The following is a 21,505-nucleotide window of genomic DNA, read 5'->3' on the forward strand; positions in this document are numbered from 1 at the left end:
TCCAATCCATATTTCTGTCGGTTCATACGTCCATACATTTTTTTAAGTATTTCAATCCACACAGGCTGAGGGTATATCTCTGTCGACAAAGCCGACTGATACTTTTTTACTTGTTTGTTCAGTTTTTGTCCACTTCTTGTCTTCCCATCGTTTCACCATCAACTTTTAATTATTCCGCCTTTTAAATTCTAATCCGATTATGATTAACTGTAGTACCTTTTTGTCTTTTCATGTCAATTGCAGAAGAAAAGTCAGACAATAAGAAAAATGAATCTGTGGAGCGCAGAAAGGAGGAAAAACTTAAATTGAAAGCAGACAAAGAAGCGAGGAAGGTAATTATTTTTATTCTTCGAAACTTTCTTAAAATGTCAATGGATAATCAACTGATTTATGTTTTTTTTTCTATTTCTCGATTACAGGAAGAAAAACGCCTGGCCAAAGAAGAAGAACGCTTGGCAAAACTAATGGCCAAAGAAGAAAAGAAAAAAAGTAAAAAAGAAGCCAAGGAACTGCTGTTAGCACACGATGGCAATAGCAAAAAATAGAGTTAAGATTATGTAAAGCAACTAGAAGGAACAGACACACAACAAAAAACAAAGTGGGATAAGCTTAAGGAAATGAATATGCATTGTAAAGGAAACCATATACGTGATATTTAAAAAGAGGGAATAGGGCGTGTAAATAAAAGCATAGAAACATGAAGGGGATTATTTTCGTCATATGTGGATAAACATGTAATCAATAGATTGCAATCGATTGGCAAGATATTTTAATAACTCCTGTTCTATCGTGGTGCTCTCTGTCGGAGATACGGATTATTGTAAACGATTAGCAATAGATTTTAACAACTTCCATTACAACTTGAGTTATCCTTGCAGGAGAGATATTTTCCAAAAATTAAAAACATTTTTTAATTTATAACTACATATAGCGAAGATATCCCTTTAACCTGAACGTAATGAGAAAAGACAAACGTATTTTACCATGACCTTAGTAGTATGTTTTAAGCAAAACCAAAGACCCATTTATTTCTCAACAATTTTAAAATATTACTAACTAATGTCATATTATATAAGCTATTAATAACAACAACGAGTTTTATCCACATTAACATTTTAAAAATGAATTCTATTATTTTTATATTTGTTTATGAACCATTTCCATTTCATTTAAAATACAACCATTTTCTTAAACAATTCACATTTCCATTTAGAAATTTCTCTTAATGCCAAACTCAGATGACATCTTTGAAATTTATATTTTTGCATTATTTTTTGGTATTTTATTTAATTTATTAATTTGTTTTTATTATGAGAAACACTCTATTACTTCCAATAAATACCTTACACATATGTTCCGTTACAGAACATGCAATGAAATTTCTGTCAAATTTATAAACGTAAAAGTATCAAAAATTGCAAATAGTACACTCTTGCAGGTTCTGGAACAAAGGAATAATTGTTGTTATACATTATTTAATAAATTATTTTATTTAATAACTGGTTTTAAATTCAAAATGTTGTTAAATTATATTTAATATCCCACTTTTATGCCTCCTCTAACAATAAACAATGGTTTTGACACTTTTTTGCAACAACAATAAAAACTTGTTTTCTATCATAAGTTTTATTTAAAATGTTCTAAAAGAAAAACTGTTATAAAGCCAAGTTTTCACAATTACACACGTCGTATATACATCACAGCAATAAAAAAAACACACACACACATTTTCAAACACCCTCAAACACACAAAGGAGTGCCAAATAATTTTTTATTTTTGTATTTAGTTGAGAAAAGAAAATAAAAAAACTTTTTGCACAGCTCTTGTAGAAGAGAGTTCAGGACAAAAAGTAATTTAAATTTATTTTTTATTTTACACCCCCCTCATTATCTCATTTCACATTATTTTTTATAAAAAAAAACAATTCCAAATTCTGTAATAATGTTCCATTAAGAAAAGGTTGTTTAATATTAAAATACTATTAATAAAAAAATTATAAAAATACAAAACAATTTGAGAATTGTTAACCCAGTTAATAAATTTTGCAAACAAAAACTGAACAAGTTTAGAGAACTTTTAGAATTTGAATACTGTTAATTATTTATATTACAACAAAACGAAATATATAAACAACACTATAGATTACGAAAGAAAAGTTTTTAGACAAAAAAACATTATCCCCAAATCGAGTTTTAAACCTACAAAAAACTTTCAATTGGGTTATTGCAAATCAATTTTTTTATTTAGAATTAAAACCAAAATTATTTATTAAATAAATGATATTCTAAAAGTAGATTTCATATTTAATCGGATTTGAAAAACAACAAATTATAGTTATAACAAAATATATATATATACTTAGAGTCCCCTCCCCCGGAATGAGTAACCAACCAACCATTAACCAATTATTAAAGTTCATCATGTTCGAAGACATTTCTCAAATTATGTTACAAATGACAACAATTAATGAAAAGCAATGTTTTCTAAAAAAATACAAATAAGAAAAGATACGCAATACATGCAAGATAACAACAACAAGAAAATTATACATATAGAAAATGTATAAAGAATATATTACAGAAAAGAGAATAAAGAAACAGCCATGTTATTTAGTTACAAAAATATTTGTTAGTCTTATGCCAGACTATGCAAATTTTCATTGAAAACTCTTTGTCATTTTCTTCTAAAATTTCATTGACATCCACACACGTATATGAAGTCAAATGAAAATGTTAATATTTTCATTGCTTTACATTGGTTTGAGAGTTACGAATTTAAAAACAAAGAATATTTTCAGATTATAGAACCTGGTGTACAGAGTTTCACCCCCTTCACACCTCTTGCCTATAAACTCTATTTCACGTATATGAAAATTTTCATAGTCTGGCATAAGACTTAGTTGTGGTTTTATTCGGGAATGTCAAAACAATCGCCTTTTTGGAGAAATATGTTTATAATTCTCCTACGCCATTTTCAAATGTAATTCGAAAATTCCATTTGTAATTCGAATTATTTCATTTGAAATTCGAATTATTCCATTTGAAATTCAAATTATTCCATTTGTACTTGTAATTTGAAAAACCAAATATAAAACCAATGATAATAAAATTTTTGCATTTTCCTTTCGAATTACAAATAGAATAATTGAATTACAAGTGGAAAAAATCGAATTACAAATGGAATAATTCAAATTACAAATGAAATGTAACGAATTACAAATGGAATTCTCGAATTACAAGTAAAATCTTTCGAATATGAAAAAAGGTGTAGTAATGGTTTAAAAACAGTTTTGGATTCCGAGAGAGATCAAATTCGATGAAAACACGTAAGAAAGTATCAGTCAGCTGTGCCAACATAGATATTTCCACAGCCTCGGACCTAAAGCAAAAATGCAAACACAATACTTTTGGCGTTTTTTTGTTTTTGGGTTAATTTCTCAGCAAGTTTGGATTTGCCCGCGAAAAAAAATTACCGTATTAACTAGAACCGCATACACAACATGTTGCCAAAAATTTAAAAACCATCCCAGACGAGTCCATAAAATGCACTCTTTCCAAACAAATCTTTCCGATGTAGTCAATATTCGGAAATAATTCGATTTTGCAAGAAATAATACGATGTACAACGTTTGGAGCAAATCGGTTTCTGCCTTCGAGGTTTATCTTACGTACTATCCAGTTTGGTTGGTGCCGTCAAGGTTTCTTGGAGCTTTAAGGCCATTATCTCAGGAAATATGGACTAGCCCCGAAAAAAAATTTGGCCATCTTAAAATGGGTTCGCAAGAAGAACTTTTTGCAAAAAATTTTAAAACGATCCGAGACGAGCTTTTAAACTGCAATTTTTTCCAAATTTTGTGTGACCCGAAGGACTGGATTTATTCCAATTTAGTACATGACTAGATGAAATAATACGAAATAACAGTTTCGACCAATCAAAAACTCCCTGCGAGCGTTATCTTATGGATTTGCCATTTTAGTTGGCGCCGGCAAGTTTTCGTGGAGTGGACCTATATAATCTATATTCGAACCCGATCTGTGCCTGGAAGAAATATTACTACAACCAAAGTTATGACCAATTCGGTTACCCCCTTCGAGAGTTATCCTGCGCACTATTTTAGCGAAAATTTTGTAACTTTGGTGGGGGAGGTAACGGAAGGAGTGACCCATCTTCGAACTTAAACTAAGTTTGGGCAAAATATTACGAATACCAAATTTTGGACCCGATCGGTTACTTCGTTCGAGAGTTATACGGACGGACATGGCTAAATTGACTCCAAATTGTCAGAAACAGATTTCATCCAAAAATACTTGGGGTCTAAACCCATTATTTGGATGAGGCACATTTTTTGTCGTATCAAAGTGTATATGAGTAAAGGAAGCCAAGGTTTGTACTATTATAATACGCGAACTATTGTAGTTTACCAGTAGCTGGATTAAATTAAGTGTTTTTGAACAAAGCTCAAAAATTTAGAAAAAAAAATTATTTGCTTGTAAGCTATGACCGCGTATATGATTAAACGCAGGCAACAAGTAAAAAAGTGTCAGTCGGCTTTGCCGACAGGTATATACCCTCAGATAATGTGAAGGGAAACTTTCACCTACGGACAGATCGAATGTATTTAAGGTCTCTTCAGAGTTTTGTGGCCCTTTTTAGACATTTGAACTTGCCGACAAAAATGTGGATTAGGAATTAACTACACTAATACACAAATGTTGAACCTTTGTGGGGGAGGTACCTTTAGGGAGGACCGATATGGGCCATTTTAGAAGTTAAACTAAATTTTGACAACATATTTGGAGATCCAAAGTTTGGAACAAATTGTTTGCCCCATTCAAGTGATATCGTCCTAGCATTTTAGTGACATTTTTAAATATTGGGTAGAAGTACCAGAAGTTGTGGACCGGTATTGCCCCATGAAACTAAGTTTGGATATAATATGACGAAGACCAAATGTTGAACCAAATCGATTGAACAGTTCGAGAGTTATCGTTCTCTCCGACCGCCACATATGGTGACATAGGGGGTTTTTACACCTTTCGGGCTGTTTTCCCAAGAAATATGGTCTCGCCCCTGAAAAAAAACGTTTACCGTCTAATGGAGGTAGCGAATGCAAATCGCTTCAACAAAAATCAAAGTGATTCGAGAGCAGCTCTTAAAGTAAACTTATACGAAATTTTGTGTGAGAGGTACCAGAAGGAGGTGACAAATATAGTCCATATTCGAAACGGATCTATATCTGGTAGATATATTAGGATGTTCAAAGTACGGTTTACATCGGTCACTCCCTTCAAAAGTTATAGTGCGCACAATTTTTCCGAACATTTTTCAACTTTTGTGGGGGAGGTAGCTGAAGGAGTGGACCGATATGGCTTATATTCGAAATTAAACTAAGTTTGCACAAAATATTACGAAGGCCACATTTTGGACCGAATCGGCAGATCCGTTCGAGAGTTATCTTGCGCTCCAACTACTACACACGGTGGCATAGGGTTTTTTTTATAACTTTCAGGCTACTTTCTCAGGAAGTATGGACTTGCACCTGATGAAACTTATACTGCCGTATGGGGGGCAGTGAATACAAGTTGCTACAACAAAAATCAAAGCGATTCGAAAGCAGGTGCTAAACTGAGCTTTTCCGAAATTTTGTGTGGGAGATACCCGAAGGAGTGGACCGATTGAGTTCATATTGGAAGTTCATCTAAGCCTGGTAGAAATTTCACAATGTGCAAAGTATGAACCAAATCGGTTAATTCCTTCAAGAGTTATCGTACGCACAAATTTTCCGAACTTTTTTGGTGGAGGTACCGGAAGGAGTGTACCGATATAACCCATCTTCGAACTTAAACTAAGTTTGGACAAAAAATTACGAAAGCCAAATTTTAGACCGAATCGAGAGTTACCGTGCGCTCCAGCCAGCCAGACAGACGGACGGACGGACATTGCTAAATTAACTCCAAATTGTCTGAAACACATTTCGTCCAAACATACTTGGGGTCTAAAACCATTATTTCGATGAGGCACATTTTGCCCCTATGAAAGAATATATATACCCTCGTTAGCATAAATGCTGAGGGTATAACAATTAGTTTTATTGGGTATACGCATGCGCATCAACTGATTTTGAGAATTTCGCGATTTACACGCATTTCAAAATGTATATTACCCGATACAGTTTTCCTTCAAAATTATTCCCCATTGAAAGGTACCCAAAATTTATATAAACATCTTCCCTATCTTCCTCAAGATGTTAGCGTGTATTCTGGAAGTGATTACAATGGTAAATGTCCGTCGGTCTGTCTGTCCGGCTGGCTGGAGCGCAAATTTTGGCTTTCGTAATATTTTGCCCAAACTTAGTTTAATTTCGAAAATGGGCTATATCGGTCCACTCCTTCCGGTACCTCCCCCACAAAAGTTCGAAAATGTTCGGAAAATTTGTGCGCACGATAGCTCTTGAAGGGAGTAACCGAATTGGTCCATACTTTGCCCATCGTAAAATGTATACCAGACTTTGTGTGTACCACTCCTTTGGGTACCTCCCACACAAAATTTTGGAAAAGTTCAGTTTAGGGCCATCTCTCGAATCGCTCTGATTTTTGTTTTAGCAACTTGTATTCACTGCCCTCCATACGACGGGCAAGTCCATACTTCCTGAGAAAATAGCCTAGAAGTTGCAAAAAAACCCCTGTGACACCGTGTGAGGTGGTTGGAGCGCAAGATAACTCTAGAACGGATTTGCCGATTCGGTCCCAAATTTGGCCTTAGTAATACTTTGTCCAAACATAGTATATGTTTGAAGATAAGCCATATCGGTCCACTCCTTCACGTACGTCCCCCACAAAAGTTCAAAAATGTTCGGAAAATTTGTTCATACGGTAATTCTTCACATCCTAATATATCTACTAGATATAGATCAGGTTCAAATATGGACTATATTTGTCCACTCCATACGGTACCTCCCACACAAAATTTCGGATAAGTTCACTTTAAGAGCTGATATCGAATCACTTTGATTTTTGTTGAAGCAACTTGCATTCGCTGCCTCAATTACGATGGTAAACGTTTTTTCAGGGGCAAGTCTATACTTTTAGAGCAAACATCCCGAAGGGTGTAAAAACCCCCTATGGCACCATATGTAGTGGGTGGAGATCCACTTCCATAATGGTCAATGTCGATCCATTCCTCTTAGTATCTCCTCCACAAAACTTTTGATCTTTAATCCTAATCAACATTTTTAAACCCCCTAAATACATACGTTTTTGGGAAAAAATTGTTTTAATATACACAGGCTGAGGGTATATCTCTGCCGGCAAAGCCGACTGATAATTTTTTACCTGTTATGGTAACAATTGCATAGGCATTGAGAAACACGTCCGCCTTGCACTCAGATAGTCTGACCAAAACATAAAATTTTCGGCGGTGGAAAGTCCCCTCAGTGTAATGTCGGCTTACATTTCCTCTTTCAGCCATGAAAAACTTCACTAAAAAGTGGTGTCGTAAGACACGCCATTCGAGCTCGGAGAAAAGAAGTAGGTCCTACATTATTAAGATAATATTAATTTGCGTACACTCATTGTCCCTTCGGGGGTATTGTGGAAACATATGTATATATGTATGTATTTATTCCACTTTTATTCGGTATTTAGTACTTTTCGTATATATTTGTACACACTTCCGAATAACCTCCAAACAAACAAAATCTGCATATCAAATTTGCAGATTTTAACTTTATCCGTTCAGAGAATACCTAATCGTACCCTTTTAGTATCATTTAGAACTTGTCGTAAACTTATTGTTCGAATTTCCAAGAACCCTTTAAAACGACTATCTTGCACTCCGCCCATGTTCCAATTTTCCGCTCAGAATTCTAGCCCTACTCTTTCGCCTAATACGAAAGGTACAATTAGTGTGCATTTTAGTACGTTTCTCTTACGAACACACCTACCCTTCAATAGAAACCCTCACCCAGAATTTGAAGATTGTAGATTTCTCCGTTTCGCCTCGACTTTGATTGCCAGTAATTTTCGTATTTTTTTCGTAATTTTCAAAAACCCAGCCAAATCAACCACCTACGCCCCATGACTAACTCTCACCCAAAATTTCAAGATCCTAGCTTCCGCCATTTCGCCTCGGGAATTGATTGTCAGTCGGACATCATTGCTCAGGTATTAAGATACGAGTTTATATATTTAATTAATATTTGGAGAACTGCGACAACATATTGAGATAATAAGTGGTTGCAGTAATAAAACACAAAAATAGCAATCGTTTGATATGAAAAAGTCAAAATCGCATTTTTCTAAGATACGAGGTTGAGGAATTAAGGCCTCGATATGACATTTTCTCGGCTACTACCACTGTAATCCATTAGGATTCTCTATGAAAAATCGGAAAAATTCGGTATATCGAAATCTTTTGATTTGTTCAGGACACCATCTGACCTTCTGAGACCTTCAAATCATCCGTTCACGTGGTGAACTGTATGGCATTGATACAGGATATGGCATAGATACGAGGTGCAGTGGTATGCACACCCGCCTTGCACTCAATAGGTCTGCGGTGCGATTCCCAGGCCAGACAACATCAAATTTTCACCCGTGGCAAAATACCCTCAGTAATTTTAGCGACATTTCCTGAGTATTTCAGTCATGTAAAACGTCTCTACAAGTGATGTCGTAAGACACGCCGTTCGGACTCGGCGATAAACAGTAGGTCTCATATCATCGATCTAATATGAGAGAAGCTTTCCTTGTCCCTTTCGGGATGTTTGTGGAACAATTATATAGAGAAGAAGAAATCACGACTGTTAGTTCCCACGGCCTATTGTGGTTAATTTCTTGACTCATAGGTATATATGTAGGTTAATATGGAGTATAATGCTGTTGTGGTATTGATCATTTTCTGACATGCATGTTATTACTGAGAAATCATCCTCATGTTTCCATTGATTCGTTGTACCGAACTGATTTTGGCCTTTCGATTTTACTCTAATGTATCAATCCCTTATGTTATATGAATAATCTTATTTTCATATTCCTCTGATGAATGAACTGTATTAAATCAGTTATTATTATCAGTAGAAATCACTACTGTTCGGTCTGTTTCGGCCTGTTCTGGTTGATTTCTTGACTGATAGATATATAAGTAGGCCAATAATTTAAGAAGCATTTCTCTTTAAATATTTAAGGCATAAGTTTACTGATTTATTAAATTATCGTCGATACAAAAAAAAAACTTAAAATACATATTATCAAAAATATTTTAATGAATGGCGAAGTTTTCAAATTAAATTCTAATTATCACTTTCTTAGTTAGCACCATACGATTTCAAACAGAGTTCCAAATCGGTGGCATATTTATGAGGCAAATCACCGGCACAACCATAACCGCCCAGCTTGTGAATGGCAGCATAATCGAAACAGTTGACAACACCATCCTTGTTACAATCTTGACCATACTTGAGCATATAGTTTTGAATGGTGTTGGCGGCACAGTAGGGGTCATTGACACAATTGGCATAAGCTGTTAAAAAGAAAAGATTTCATTATTTTCACCTAAAATAAACATTGGGAAAATCACCAACTTACCAGTCTCCGATTCAGCAGGTTCACCATTAATGGTCAGCTTACCACCATCGGCCCAGTAGGCCCAGGTAATACGGAACAAGCCACAAACACCACCAGCACAATAATTTGTTTGATTACAGCCCGATGATGCCTCACATATGCAACCCAAACAAATGTCTGTTACAGGTTTTTCTAAAAAAAAGAATAAAAACAAAACACAATTGAATATTTTAATGCCAATATGTATGTATTTTTGTTTTCAAATCAAGTTTGTTGATAACATAATAGAAACTTATTAACAATTAGCTAATAAAATAATACACACACTAGAAATTTATTGCAATTATATAGTGAATAAATTATATGAATATTTCTCTAGGAATTTTTGTTATGACTGATTGACACGATTTACGAAACAAGCAGCAGCTCAACCGCAACAGCATCATCTTGTTCAAATGTTATCAGCGTTTTTGTGACCTAAATTCTATTTGCGTTTTTTCTTTGGATTTTCTAAATCTTCCCATATGTCAGCCAAAGGTATTTGATTTGAATATTCTGAGAATCTCGAATTCAAGTTTTTTTGTTGTTATTGCTATTTTAAAACAATATGTGTCAAATCTTTAGAACAGTGAATAAAAATATGATATTTATTGTTTTAATAAATTCGTAAATAAATGTCTCCAATCAAAGGCAACATTTTAAGTCCATAAATTTCGAATTTAATTTACAATTGGTTTGTTTGTTTATTTTGATAAGATTTTAAAGATTAAGTAAATATGATTAATACCCCGGTTACACTAAACCGGATTAACCCAGTGGGTTTGGATTTCAAATGTCAATTCCATAGAGCAAACGTCAAATAAATCCTCTCGAAGTGGGTTTACCCGGCAAAAAACTCTAGTGTAACCGTACTATAAGATTGCAAACCGTAATGCAGCACTTTGGGTGAGGTCAATGGATTTTTTTAAGATTGTTGTTTTTAAAATTGATATTAAATCCCAATTCATTATTTAGACATCATTCTATTTTTATATACGAAGCAGTTTGTTAAGACATTATTTTACGCTAGAGGACTTGGTTTTAAATACAGGGGAAATTAACTAATTAATTATTGAGCCTAGTTTATTTGAAAACAACTACCGTCATCCCCCTTGTATATTTTATGTCAAATTACATTCATATTCAAATACGTTGCATCTATTTAACGGTAGTTATTGAATTTTGCTAAAACTTGAATGCAATACAAAAACCACACAAAACAATTATCGATGTCAATTTGAATAAACCCGCATGTAATTAATCATGAAGCTAATCGAATTGCTATGCCTTGCTCTTCTCATTATTGACCTCTCTAATCTAAGTAAACAGAGGACACATATCACTTCCAACAACATTCATTTAAACAAACAATGACAACTTCCTGTCAGATTTAAAGATTACAACAGAATTGATTGTGTTCTAGCTTTGAAAAATTCTAGACAGAGTGGCTATTTTTAACGACACTGGATTCTAAAATTAAAGCTTGCTTCTGTTACAATGGTTTCTATACTTCCTTTTACTTTATTAAGTATCTTTTTTAAATTTAATTCATTACTTTAGTTGATAATGAACGCCCCTGAACCTTAAAGTATTAACTGGTCATTATTACTCTTATTTGCCGGCTGGCTAGTAGACTGATGTATGAATCTTCAGCGTTATGTTGTTAGCTTCAATTTAAATGGCAACAACAACCAACGAATCTGAAGTATGTGAATCTTCTCTGAGCTGCTGTGTACGCTATGCTGTTAACTTCAATTTGCATGATAAGCAGCAACAAGTTTAGCAACTTTTCCAAAACCTGACTGCGGATGCTAGTAATTTAAGTGTATTCTATAGCTTATTTTGTTTATGTTCCTTCTTCCACCTTTCAAGTGGAAGATTATTACTCGGAAGAAAAAAAACCCTAGACAATGGAAGTGCATAAAACTTGAACAGTTTTTCAAGAGGCATGCCAAGTGGTCATACTGCATTTCCAGTGAATTATGAATTTTTTTATTGACCTTCAAAGAAGTTAAATGTAATTTACATTACATGTAAAGGAAGCTTACTAGGAAGCTGATTATTAAACATTAAAAAGTGCAAATTTGGTATTTATCGATGAGACTGATTGTGTGATAACATATACTACAACTGAAAATAAGCATTTATAGGGTTCTAAGAATTTGTTTTAATCTTGAATTGGACATGGGGATGGCTTTTTCAAAAGCTAACAAATAAGGATCAAAAACCTTTAGTGTTCGTCGTGCATATTTGATCGAAACAAATGGATGAAAATGATAGAGTAATGAGCCGTTTAGGAGATCTTCTATCAATAGAAGAACCGCTTAGAAGATTTTCTATCATTAGGAAGGAGACTTCCTATAGGACCTCCCTATCAATATAAAACTCCCTTTGGAGGTTTTCCATCATTAAAAGACCCCACTATGAAGCCTTCTATCCTTAGGTGATCCCATTATGAGTTCTATTAACAGAAGCGCCAAAAGGAATCCTTCTGTCTATAGAAGACTCCTCAAGAAGGTCTTCTATCAATAGAAAGTCCCCTTAGAAGGGTTTTTATACCCTCAGCATTTATGCTAACGAGGGTATATACACTTTCATACGGGCAAAACGTGCCTCATTGAAATAATGGTTTTAGACCCCATGTATGTTTGGACGAAATGTGTTTCAGACAATTTGGAGTAGATTGAGCAATGTCCGTCCGTCTGTCTGTCTGGCTTGCTGGAGCGCACGATAACTCTCGAATGGATTAACCGATTCGGTCGAAAATTTGGCTTCCGTAATATTTTTCCCAAACTTAGTTTAAGTTCGAAGATGGGCTATATCGGTCCACTCCTTCCGGTACCTCCCCCACAAAAGTTCGAAAATGTGCGGAAAATTTGTGCCCACGATAAATCTTGAAGGGAGTGGTCGAATTGGTCTATACTTTACACATCCTAATATATCTACCAGATATAGATCAGGTTCAAATATGGACTATATTTGTCCACTCCATCTGGTACCTCCCACACAAAATTTCGGATAAGTTCAGATTGGGACCTGCTCACGAATCGCTTTGATTTTTGTTGCAACAACTTGTATTCATTGCCCTCAATACGACAGCACAAGTTTCATCAGGGGCATGTCCATACTTCTCAAGAAAATAGCCTGAAAGTTGCAAAAAAAACCCCTATGACACCGTGTGAGGTGGTTGGAGCGCAAGATAAGTCTCGAACGGATCTGCCGATTCGGTACAACATTTGGCCTTAGTAATATTTTGTCCAAACATAGTTTAAGTTCGAAGATAAGCCATATCGGTCCACTCCTACAGGTACCTCCCCCACAAAAGTTCAAAAATGTTCGGAAAAATTGTTCGTACGGTAACTCTTGAAGGGAGTCGCCGAATTGGACCATACTTTACAAATCCTAATATATCTACCAGATATAGATCAGGTTCAAATATAGACTATATTTGTCCACTCCATCCGGTACCTCCCACACAAAATTTCGGATAAGTTCACTTTAAGACCTGATATCGAATCACTTTGATTTCTGTTGAAGCAACTTGCATTCGCTGCCTCCATTACGACGGTAAAAGTTTTTTCAGGGGCAAGTCCATACTTCTTGAGCAAACAGCCCGAAGAGTGTAAAAACCCCCTATGGCTCCATATGTTGTGGCTGGAGATTCACTTCCATAACGGTCAATGTCGATCCATTCCTTTTAGTATCTCCTCCGCAAAACTTTTGATTTTTAATCCTAATCAACATTTTTGTCGGTTCAAACGCCCAACATTTTTAAAACCCCCTAAATACATACGTATTTTGGGAACAAATTATTTCAATATACACAGGGGTATATCTCTGTCGGCAAAGCCGACTGATACTTTTTCACTTGTTTTATTATTAGAATACCACTTTAGGAGTTCTTATATCATTAGGGGGTCTTAGGAGGATTTCTATAATTAAAAGACCCCATTTGAAAGGCTTCTATCCTCAGGCGATCACATTATGAGTTCTTCTATTACCAGAAGACCCGAATAGGAGGCCTTCTATGTATCGAAGGTCTTCAGTCAATAGAAGATCCCCTCAGTAGGTTATTCTATCAAATGAACACTTTTTAGGAGGTCTTCTATCGTTAGAATACCTGTTTAGAGGTTCTTCTATTATTTGAAACGCCTATAGGATTAACCCTCCGTTGGACACCAGAGTCTGGCCAGGCCTTTTTCATTTTATTTTGCATTTTAAACTGGGTTACGATTAAGCTATGAACCTGAGATTCCAGGTAGCTTCATGAAATTTTCTTACCTTTCAAATGAAGAAAACATGAAGTCAAAAGGATCAACAGAAAAGGAGCTACAAGGGTTTTTTGACATACATATCACATTCGTAACACATGAGTCTGGTCAGACCCCATCCATTTTTTATAGAAATTTTCCGAAATTTTTCTTAAAATTTGATTTTTACCCTTTTATGAAACTTGTCGCATTTCACCCTACCATGTCTTCAAAATTGCACATAAAAAGTCGCAAAAGCAGGATATGGGTTTGGAATCAGTGAATGTACCACAACCTAAAAAATCCCTTGCAAATAGGATTACACTTGTATTCTAGACAATTATACACATAACTGGAATAATAAAACCCATTACTTAGCTTTTCTGATCTTTTTGTGGGGTGGATTGGTCCAAATATAGGATTCTCCACATGAATTATAAGAAAATCCTTAGGATATATGTCTTTATTTACCTCTTGATATCATCGTTATTGCACTGCAATAAGCTGTAAAGTTATAAAATAGACATTCTTCATTCTGAATAATAGGCCAAAACTAAAATATAGTGCTTCAAAATGAAATATAAATAGGATTTTCGATCATAGGGACAAGAAAACTATGAATTTTTTACTTCGTAGGCATATGTCCTGTTTTACTAACTTGATAATGTCATTTAAATTTATAGTTGTTCGTCATATTTTTTGACAAATATGGATTATTTATTAAAGATTAGGGTCCTTTAAACATATTCTACAACTTTTTATATGAAAATGTTAATTAACTTTACTAAAAAATATATAAATAATTATATGGGTCTGGCCAGACTCATGTGTTACGAATATGACAAACAATATTGGTGTCCAACGAAGGGTTAATGTGTAAGAAACGAATCAACCAATTAGAAGCCAGCAATCATGTTGCTAATTTTTACTCGACCAAATTTTCCTTGTAAAAAGTTTCTAAACAGAAGTGGGCACTTTGTAATATTACGCTTTTATTTTGGGAAAAATGTGCAAAAGTTGTGAAAACTTTTAGAAACTTTGACATATTGTTGCTCCATAAAATATAAGCAAAGAGAGAGAGAGAGAGAGAGAGAGAAAATTAACTTTGGTAACAACAAACCAAAGAGAGCGTATATGGAATGACATCCATGTTTGTAAACATCACAAGATTTAAACCGGCTAGAACAGGAATCAGACAAATCTTGTAGTGTCTGATATAATGGTAGCTGAACATCAAAGGCTAAAATGCAACAGACAACAGCTTCTTGCCATACTCGAAATTTCGAATTTATATTTTCTCAGTTATATGGGACCTCCTCTTATCGCCGAGTTCGGGCGGCAGGTTGCACAATGGTTCAGAAATCGATTATATGGGACCTCCTCTTATCGCCGAGTTCGAACGGCACGTCGCACAATGGTTCAGAATTCGATTTGCTTGGCAAAAACCCACATTTTTGTCGTCACCGATTGTTAATTTTATCAAATACCATCGATAGTAATCATAATGAAACTAAGAAACCCAAAAAATTAGGTCAAAATATTGGAAGGTGTAGGCGTGGCGTAATACTAAAAACGACACTTTATTCCAATTTTGGAAAGAACGTAATTTTTGCAAATTTCTTGAGAAAGAAATAGCTATTTCTCGGAAACTATAACAGATATTCTGTTCATTGTTTTTTTAGGTAGGTAGGATTGTCGCCTTTAACAGACGTTTTAATAAATTACCGTAGCGTGCACGTAGTGAGTGATTTTATTTATCTTCAAGTACTAAATTTAAGTGAAATTCCAACTTTAGTGGACTATAACTTTTACGAAACAACATGGAACAATGTTTCGTTTTCGCTGAAAGACGTCTGAAAGTGTCCTCTTTCAGTCCATATATACTTTTGTATCCGTCCCGTTCCTTCCGTTTAACACTTTATTAAATTACATGGGTAAAAATTCCAATGAATTGTAGCATTTTTTACACAAATGGAAATTTTTTTAAGTAAATGAGTTTTTATAAACCCCAAGGAGTATTTTATAATGTTGAACATATTTAAAAAGTCAACATTTTTTTACGTTTTTTTTTTTTTTATTTTTTATAGTTTATTTATTGGGTTTTGACCTCTCTATAGGAAGATATAAAATAATATTTTAAAAAAAATTAAGTTACAGTGATTTATTTAAAAATGCACTTAAACTACACCATTTTCACATGTAATTCGAATAATTTCAGTTGTAATTCGAAACATTTCAATTGTAATTTGAGAATTCCCATTGAATTTCGAATTATTTCATTTAAAATTTAAGGATTTCATTTGGAATTTGAATGATTTCATTTGTAATTTGAGAATTCCATTTGAATTAAAAATTTAGAGATTCCACCATGAAAAAATAATTTCTACACCATTTTCACATGTAATTCGAAGAATTTCGTTTGTAATTTTGTTATTTCATTTGAAATTCGAAACATTTCACTTGTAGCTTGAGAATTCCAATTGAATTTCGAATTATTTCATTTGTAATTTGAGAATTCCATTTGTAATTTGAATTGGTTCATTTGTAATTTGAATTTGTTCATTTGTAATTCGAATTATTTCATTTGTAATTCAAAGTTTTCCATTTGTAATTTCAATTTGAAATTCCAAATGAAAAACTTCGATTTACAAATAGAAAAATTCAAATTACAAATGAAATAATTCGAATTACAAATGAAATAATTCGAATAACAAATGAAAAAATTCAAATTACAAATGAAATAATTCGAAATTCGATTGGAATTCTCAAATTACAAATGAAATAATTCGAAATTCAATTGGAATTCTAAAGTTACAAGTGAAATGTTTCGAATTTCAAATGAAATAACCAAATTACAAACGAAATTCTTCGAATTACATGTGAAAATGGTGTAGAAATTATTTTTTCATGGTGGAATCTCTAAATTTTAAATTCAAATGCAAGCGTTTTTTTGAGAGATTCCATCATGAAAAATTATTTTCTAGTTTTAAGTGAATTTAAAAATAAATCACTGTAACTTAATTTTTTTTAATAATTTTTTTTTTATTTTTTTCAGTTATTAAACTTTTTGACCACTGAGAACCTCATAACAAAATTATAGCCAATTTAGGCAGAAAATGTTGATAAACCGTTATATAAGTGCTATACCAAAACCTAAACTTATGTCCATAATTTTTGGTGGGGAATTTTCTGTATCATTGCGAACTCCAAATGCCAAGTTTCAGCCAATCGAAAAAATCGTTAAAATACCTGAAATCGGGTGGTACCGCTATACGGAGGCTGTACCAAAACCTTAACCTATGTCCAACATTTTTGGTGAGGAAGTTTCTGAGCCATTGGGAACCCCAAATGAAGAATAGAATCCCTAATATACTTTAAATCGGGTGGTACCGCTATATGGTGGCTATAAGAAACAAGTAAAAAATTATCAGTCGCCTTTGCCGACAGAGATATAGCCTCAGCCTGTGTAAATTGAAACACTTTTTTCCCAAAAAAACTTATGTATTTAGGGGGTTTCAAAATTTTGGACGTATGAACCGACAAAAATGTTGATTAGGATTAAAGTTCAAAAGTTTTGCGGAGGAGGTACTAAAAGCAATGGACCGACATAGACCATGGGAGTGCCATAGAGGGTTTTTACACTCTTCGGGCTGTTTGCTCAAGGAGTATGGACTTGCTCCTAAAAAAACTTTTACCATCGTAATTGAGGCAGCAAATGCAAGTTGCTTCAAAAAAAATCAAAGTGATTCGATATCAGGTCTTAACGTGAACTTATCCGAAATTTTGTGTGGGAGGTACCGGAAGGAGGAGTCCATATACGAACCTGATCTATATCTGATGAATATATTAGGATGTGTAAAGTATGGACCAAATCGGCCACTCCCTTCAAGAGTTATCGTGCGCACAATATTTCCGAACATTTTTGAATTTTTGTGGGGGAGGTACCTGAAGGAGTGGACCGATATGGCTTATCTTCGAACTTAAACTATGTTTGGACACGATATTACGAAGGCCAAATTTTGGACGGAATCGGCATATCCGTTCGAGAATTATCTTGCTCTCCAACCACTACACATGGTGTCATAGGGGTTTGTTTGCATCTTTCAGGCTATTTTCGCAGGAAGTATGGACTTGCCCCTGATGAAACTTGCACCTTCGTATGGGGGACAGTGAATACAAGTTGTTACAACAAAAACCAAGGCAATTCGAGAGCAGGTCCTAAACTGAACTTTTCCGAAATTTTGTGTGGGAGGTACCCGAAGGAGTCCATATTGGAACCTTATCTAAGGCTGGTAGAAATTTCACGATGTGCAAAGTATGGACCAAATCGGTTACTCCCTTCAAGAGTTATCGTGCGCACAAATTTTCCGAACTTTTGTGGGGGATGTACCGGAAGGAGTGGACCGATATAACCCATCTTCGAACTTAAACTAAGTTTGGACAAAATATTGCGAAAGCCAAATTTTGGACCAAATCGGTTCATCCGTTCGAGAGTTATCGTGCGCACAAGCCAGACAGACAGACGGACGGACATTGCTAAATCGACTCCAAATTGTCTGAAACACATTTCATCCAAACATACTTGGGGTCTAAAACCATTATTTCGATGAGGCACATTTTGCCCGTATGAAAGTGTATATACCCTCGTTAGCATAAATGCTGAGGGTGTAAAAATGGACCCATATTGGTTTTGGTTTCATATTCATGTATTGTCATCCAAATCTGAAAAGTGTGCAAAGTTTTCGATTCGATTGGTCAACTGCAGCTGTGTGGAAAATGAGTTACTAGATTTGGACTAAGCAGACACCAATGCATGTTAAATAAAACACGGTAAAAACATTCATATCAAGACTCATCTTGTACTTATTACACGCTATCACGAACGAATGTTCTGAACGTTCTGACGTCCACAAGCATTGAACTTAATGAAAATTAATAATATTATCGAAGGTTAATAACCTAATGGTATTTGAAATTCCTTTTCACTCTACTTACAACAAAAATGTAATTTTTATTTGCCACGAAGGGCAATAAATTATTGCCAATTTCAGTGAAAGGAATACCAAAAATTGTTGGGTGACAAATTTCTTTTATTTGTCATTTATTTATCTGCATTTTGAAAACAACGGCTGATCTCGTTTCTCTTTTTCTTTCTGGCGAGGAACATGTTATGCATGCAAAATGTTTTAATAACAAAAAATCACGTCAACCAAATCTTAATACATTTTTTTCAATCACTTAACAATTGTTTGCATACAAATTAATATTTCAATTGAAAAATACTAATACGGCTTATATGCAGACGCGACGCACACACAAAGGTGTGGGTGTTTAATAATATTAAATAATAATTGTTTCCTCTCTCCTTCCCTCCCTCCATCCCACCATGTTAACATAAGCAGCTTAACAATTATTGAGTTATTGTTTTTAATGACCTATTTTTTCTCAAATTCATTCTTGAAACGTGAGCTTAAAAACGTCAAACCCAATAATACCACAAACAATTTTATTAATCAAGAAATATGAATGATTTCTAGGTCGTTGTTTGTTTTTTTGAAGTTCTTTAACCTTTGTTGTTTCTTTTTTTGTTCAAAGTTTTTCCCCTAAGTCTGTGATAAGAAATGTTTATTAGAAATACCCAGCAAACCAAATGTCGGATGTCCGACACGTCTGAACAATTTCGGAAGCAACGTCGTTCAGATTTCGTTCCGATTTCTAAACGATTTTTCGGAGCGGAAATAGTTCAGATTTTGTACCGATTTCGTTCCGATTTCGGAACGAATGTCGGAAAGAAATTTCCTTTCCGAATTTCCCAAGGATTTTCTTCAGATTTCGTTACGAAATCGGATCGAAATCGATACGATGTCGCTCCGACATTTCGTTCCGAAATTATGTCAACCACTTCATACAACTTTCGTTAAGATATCGTTACGATTTCTGATCAGACATCGGACGTATCGTCCGAATTTTTTTCCGATTTCGTTAAGATGTCGGTACGATTGGTTTGCTGGGTATTTATGTGTTAGGTATTTGTATGTCCATGTGTATTTCATGTTATACATTGCTAATTATCATATTTCTTGTTAAAAAAGAAACATTTCCAGAGAATTGAAGTTTTTGGAATTTTTTATTTATTTTGTTAGATTTGGAAAATCCCATCGCATACGAAAATGAAACATAGAGCTTTATTTGCGATTGATATCAGTTTCAATTTGGGGTTTTTTGTATTTATTTTCTATTGCAGATACGATTTCATGTTGCATGACTACAACTTAAATAATTTCTAGATAATTATCTTTCATATATTTGTCTTGAAGGCAATTTAATTCATTCAATCAGAGTTAAATGCTAGCTGAGTAATTAAAAAAGAAATATTGATATTTGTGTACGTAATGTTTAGACTACATCTCCATAAATAATGTTTCTTTTGAATTATAGTTAGGGACCATGGCATCCATCTTTCATATGAAATTTGTCATAAAATATTAAATGTTATTGTTCTATAATTTTCCCACCCATTGTTATTAAATTATGAACAATGAATTTGTCGTACACAGAAGTTCATTCAGAATCGTCACAGCCATGTGGAATCTAACCATATTGACGTAGGAAAAAAACAATAACAAAACTCAATGTTCCATGTAGCGGATATACGAGAACGCCACAGAAACACCGGTTAATTTGCACTGAATTGTTAATAGAACCAATTGATGCTAATAAACAAAAGAAATTCATTTGAATAAGAAACAGAAACAAGTTCAGTTTTCATTGTTACTCATAAGAATTGTTTTGTTTTCAAATAAAACCCACAATGTATGGAACTGATTTGTTGTCAATATAAAAATAAAACGATTGAATCATATTAAAGAACAAATTTAAGAGATTCTTAGAACATTTCAAAAGAAACTGGAATATTTTGTACAGCACATTTGAATTTATAATCAATTTGGTAGAATCATTTCTGTCGCCTAGAATATTGCTCATCATATTTTTGCTGTTAATTTACATACCTTGGGCAAGAGTAATGGCAAACATTGCCAAACACACCACACTAGCCACAGTCAAGGCATAGAACGTTTTATTGGACATATTGTTTTATTGTTTATTAAACCGTTATATGTTATTTAAATAATTAAACACTTTTTGTATCAACAAAATTCCGGCAACGCCTTTCCAATTTACAATCTCTGAACCTTAGCACTTGAAATACGCTTTAAAACTAAAATAATTTTTTCGCTTTCCTAGATTTTTAAATTGCTTTAAAGTTGTTAAAATAAAAGCTTTTCGCTCAAGCTTTTTTTCAAGCGTCATATTCAACTTTATAACAAAAGACTTAAGAAACAAGCATTCATTGAGAATTTTTATTCTCGTTGAGAGTTCATGTTCTCTCCCGAAATGTACACTCAACGAAAAATGTCAAAAGTAATGGCATTGGAGACTGAAATGTTACTGTCCAAAAATACGGAGCTAGACGAAAGGCCCAATGTCCTTGGGACCAAATAAACGTATCTTATTGTGCCACCCATCAATTTTTTTGAGAATAAAAAACAATTAAATAAATTAAATGCCTTTATTTGTATTTGGTACTACATTGCAAAGAGATACATACGTACATATAAACAAATAAATATAGAATCGTCTGTGTGCGTTAC

At 34.0% G+C, this 21,505-nt stretch overlaps 2 protein-coding genes across 12 annotated transcripts in view; one reads left to right on the plus strand and one right to left on the minus strand.

The window, feature by feature from the left end:
- Positions 1–2,623, plus strand: part of LOC141406692 (uncharacterized) — a 155,203-nt gene extending 152,580 nt beyond the window's left edge. For all 11 annotated transcript variants that reach the window (XM_073992596.1, XM_073992593.1, XM_073992588.1 and 8 more), the window contains exons 6-7: positions 244–332; positions 420–2,623. In XM_073992596.1, the coding sequence (XP_073848697.1) occupies positions 244–332; positions 420–545 (215 nt within the window). In that variant the 3' untranslated portion in view covers positions 546–2,623. The remainder of the gene's footprint in view (positions 1–243; positions 333–419) is intronic.
- A 6,548-nt stretch (positions 2,624–9,171) lies between these two features.
- Positions 9,172–21,095, minus strand: LOC141405831 (lysozyme-like). The gene is made up of 3 exons (XM_073990574.1): positions 20,864–21,095; positions 9,586–9,756; positions 9,172–9,520 (listed from the first exon to the last, which is right to left on the minus strand). The coding sequence occupies exons 1-3, from the start codon at positions 20,940–20,942 to the stop codon at positions 9,306–9,308; spliced, it is 465 nt and encodes a 154-aa protein (XP_073846675.1). The 5' UTR covers positions 20,943–21,095; the 3' UTR covers positions 9,172–9,305.
- Positions 21,096–21,505: the final 410 nt, after the last annotated feature.

The sequence above is a fragment of the Musca autumnalis genome, unplaced genomic scaffold (genome assembly GCF_047663935.1).
Source record: "Musca autumnalis isolate F117 unplaced genomic scaffold, ASM4766393v1 scaffold_5, whole genome shotgun sequence".
Lineage (NCBI taxonomy): Eukaryota > Metazoa > Arthropoda > Insecta > Diptera > Muscidae > Musca > Musca autumnalis.

Bases quoted from the DNA above. Each gene is read 5' to 3' on its own strand.
- LOC141405831 (XM_073990574.1), bottom strand. From the start codon at position 20,942: ATGTCCAATAAAACGTTCTATGCCTTGACTGTGGCTAGTGTGGTGTGT. The intron at 9,757-20,863 runs GTATGTAAATTA...TCTTTTTTTTAG, and splicing joins TGCCATTACTCTTGCCCAAG to AAAAACCTGTAACAGACATT. The intron at 9,521-9,585 runs GTAAGTTGGTGA...TCTTTTTAACAG, and splicing joins ACCTGCTGAATCGGAGACTG to CTTATGCCAATTGTGTCAAT.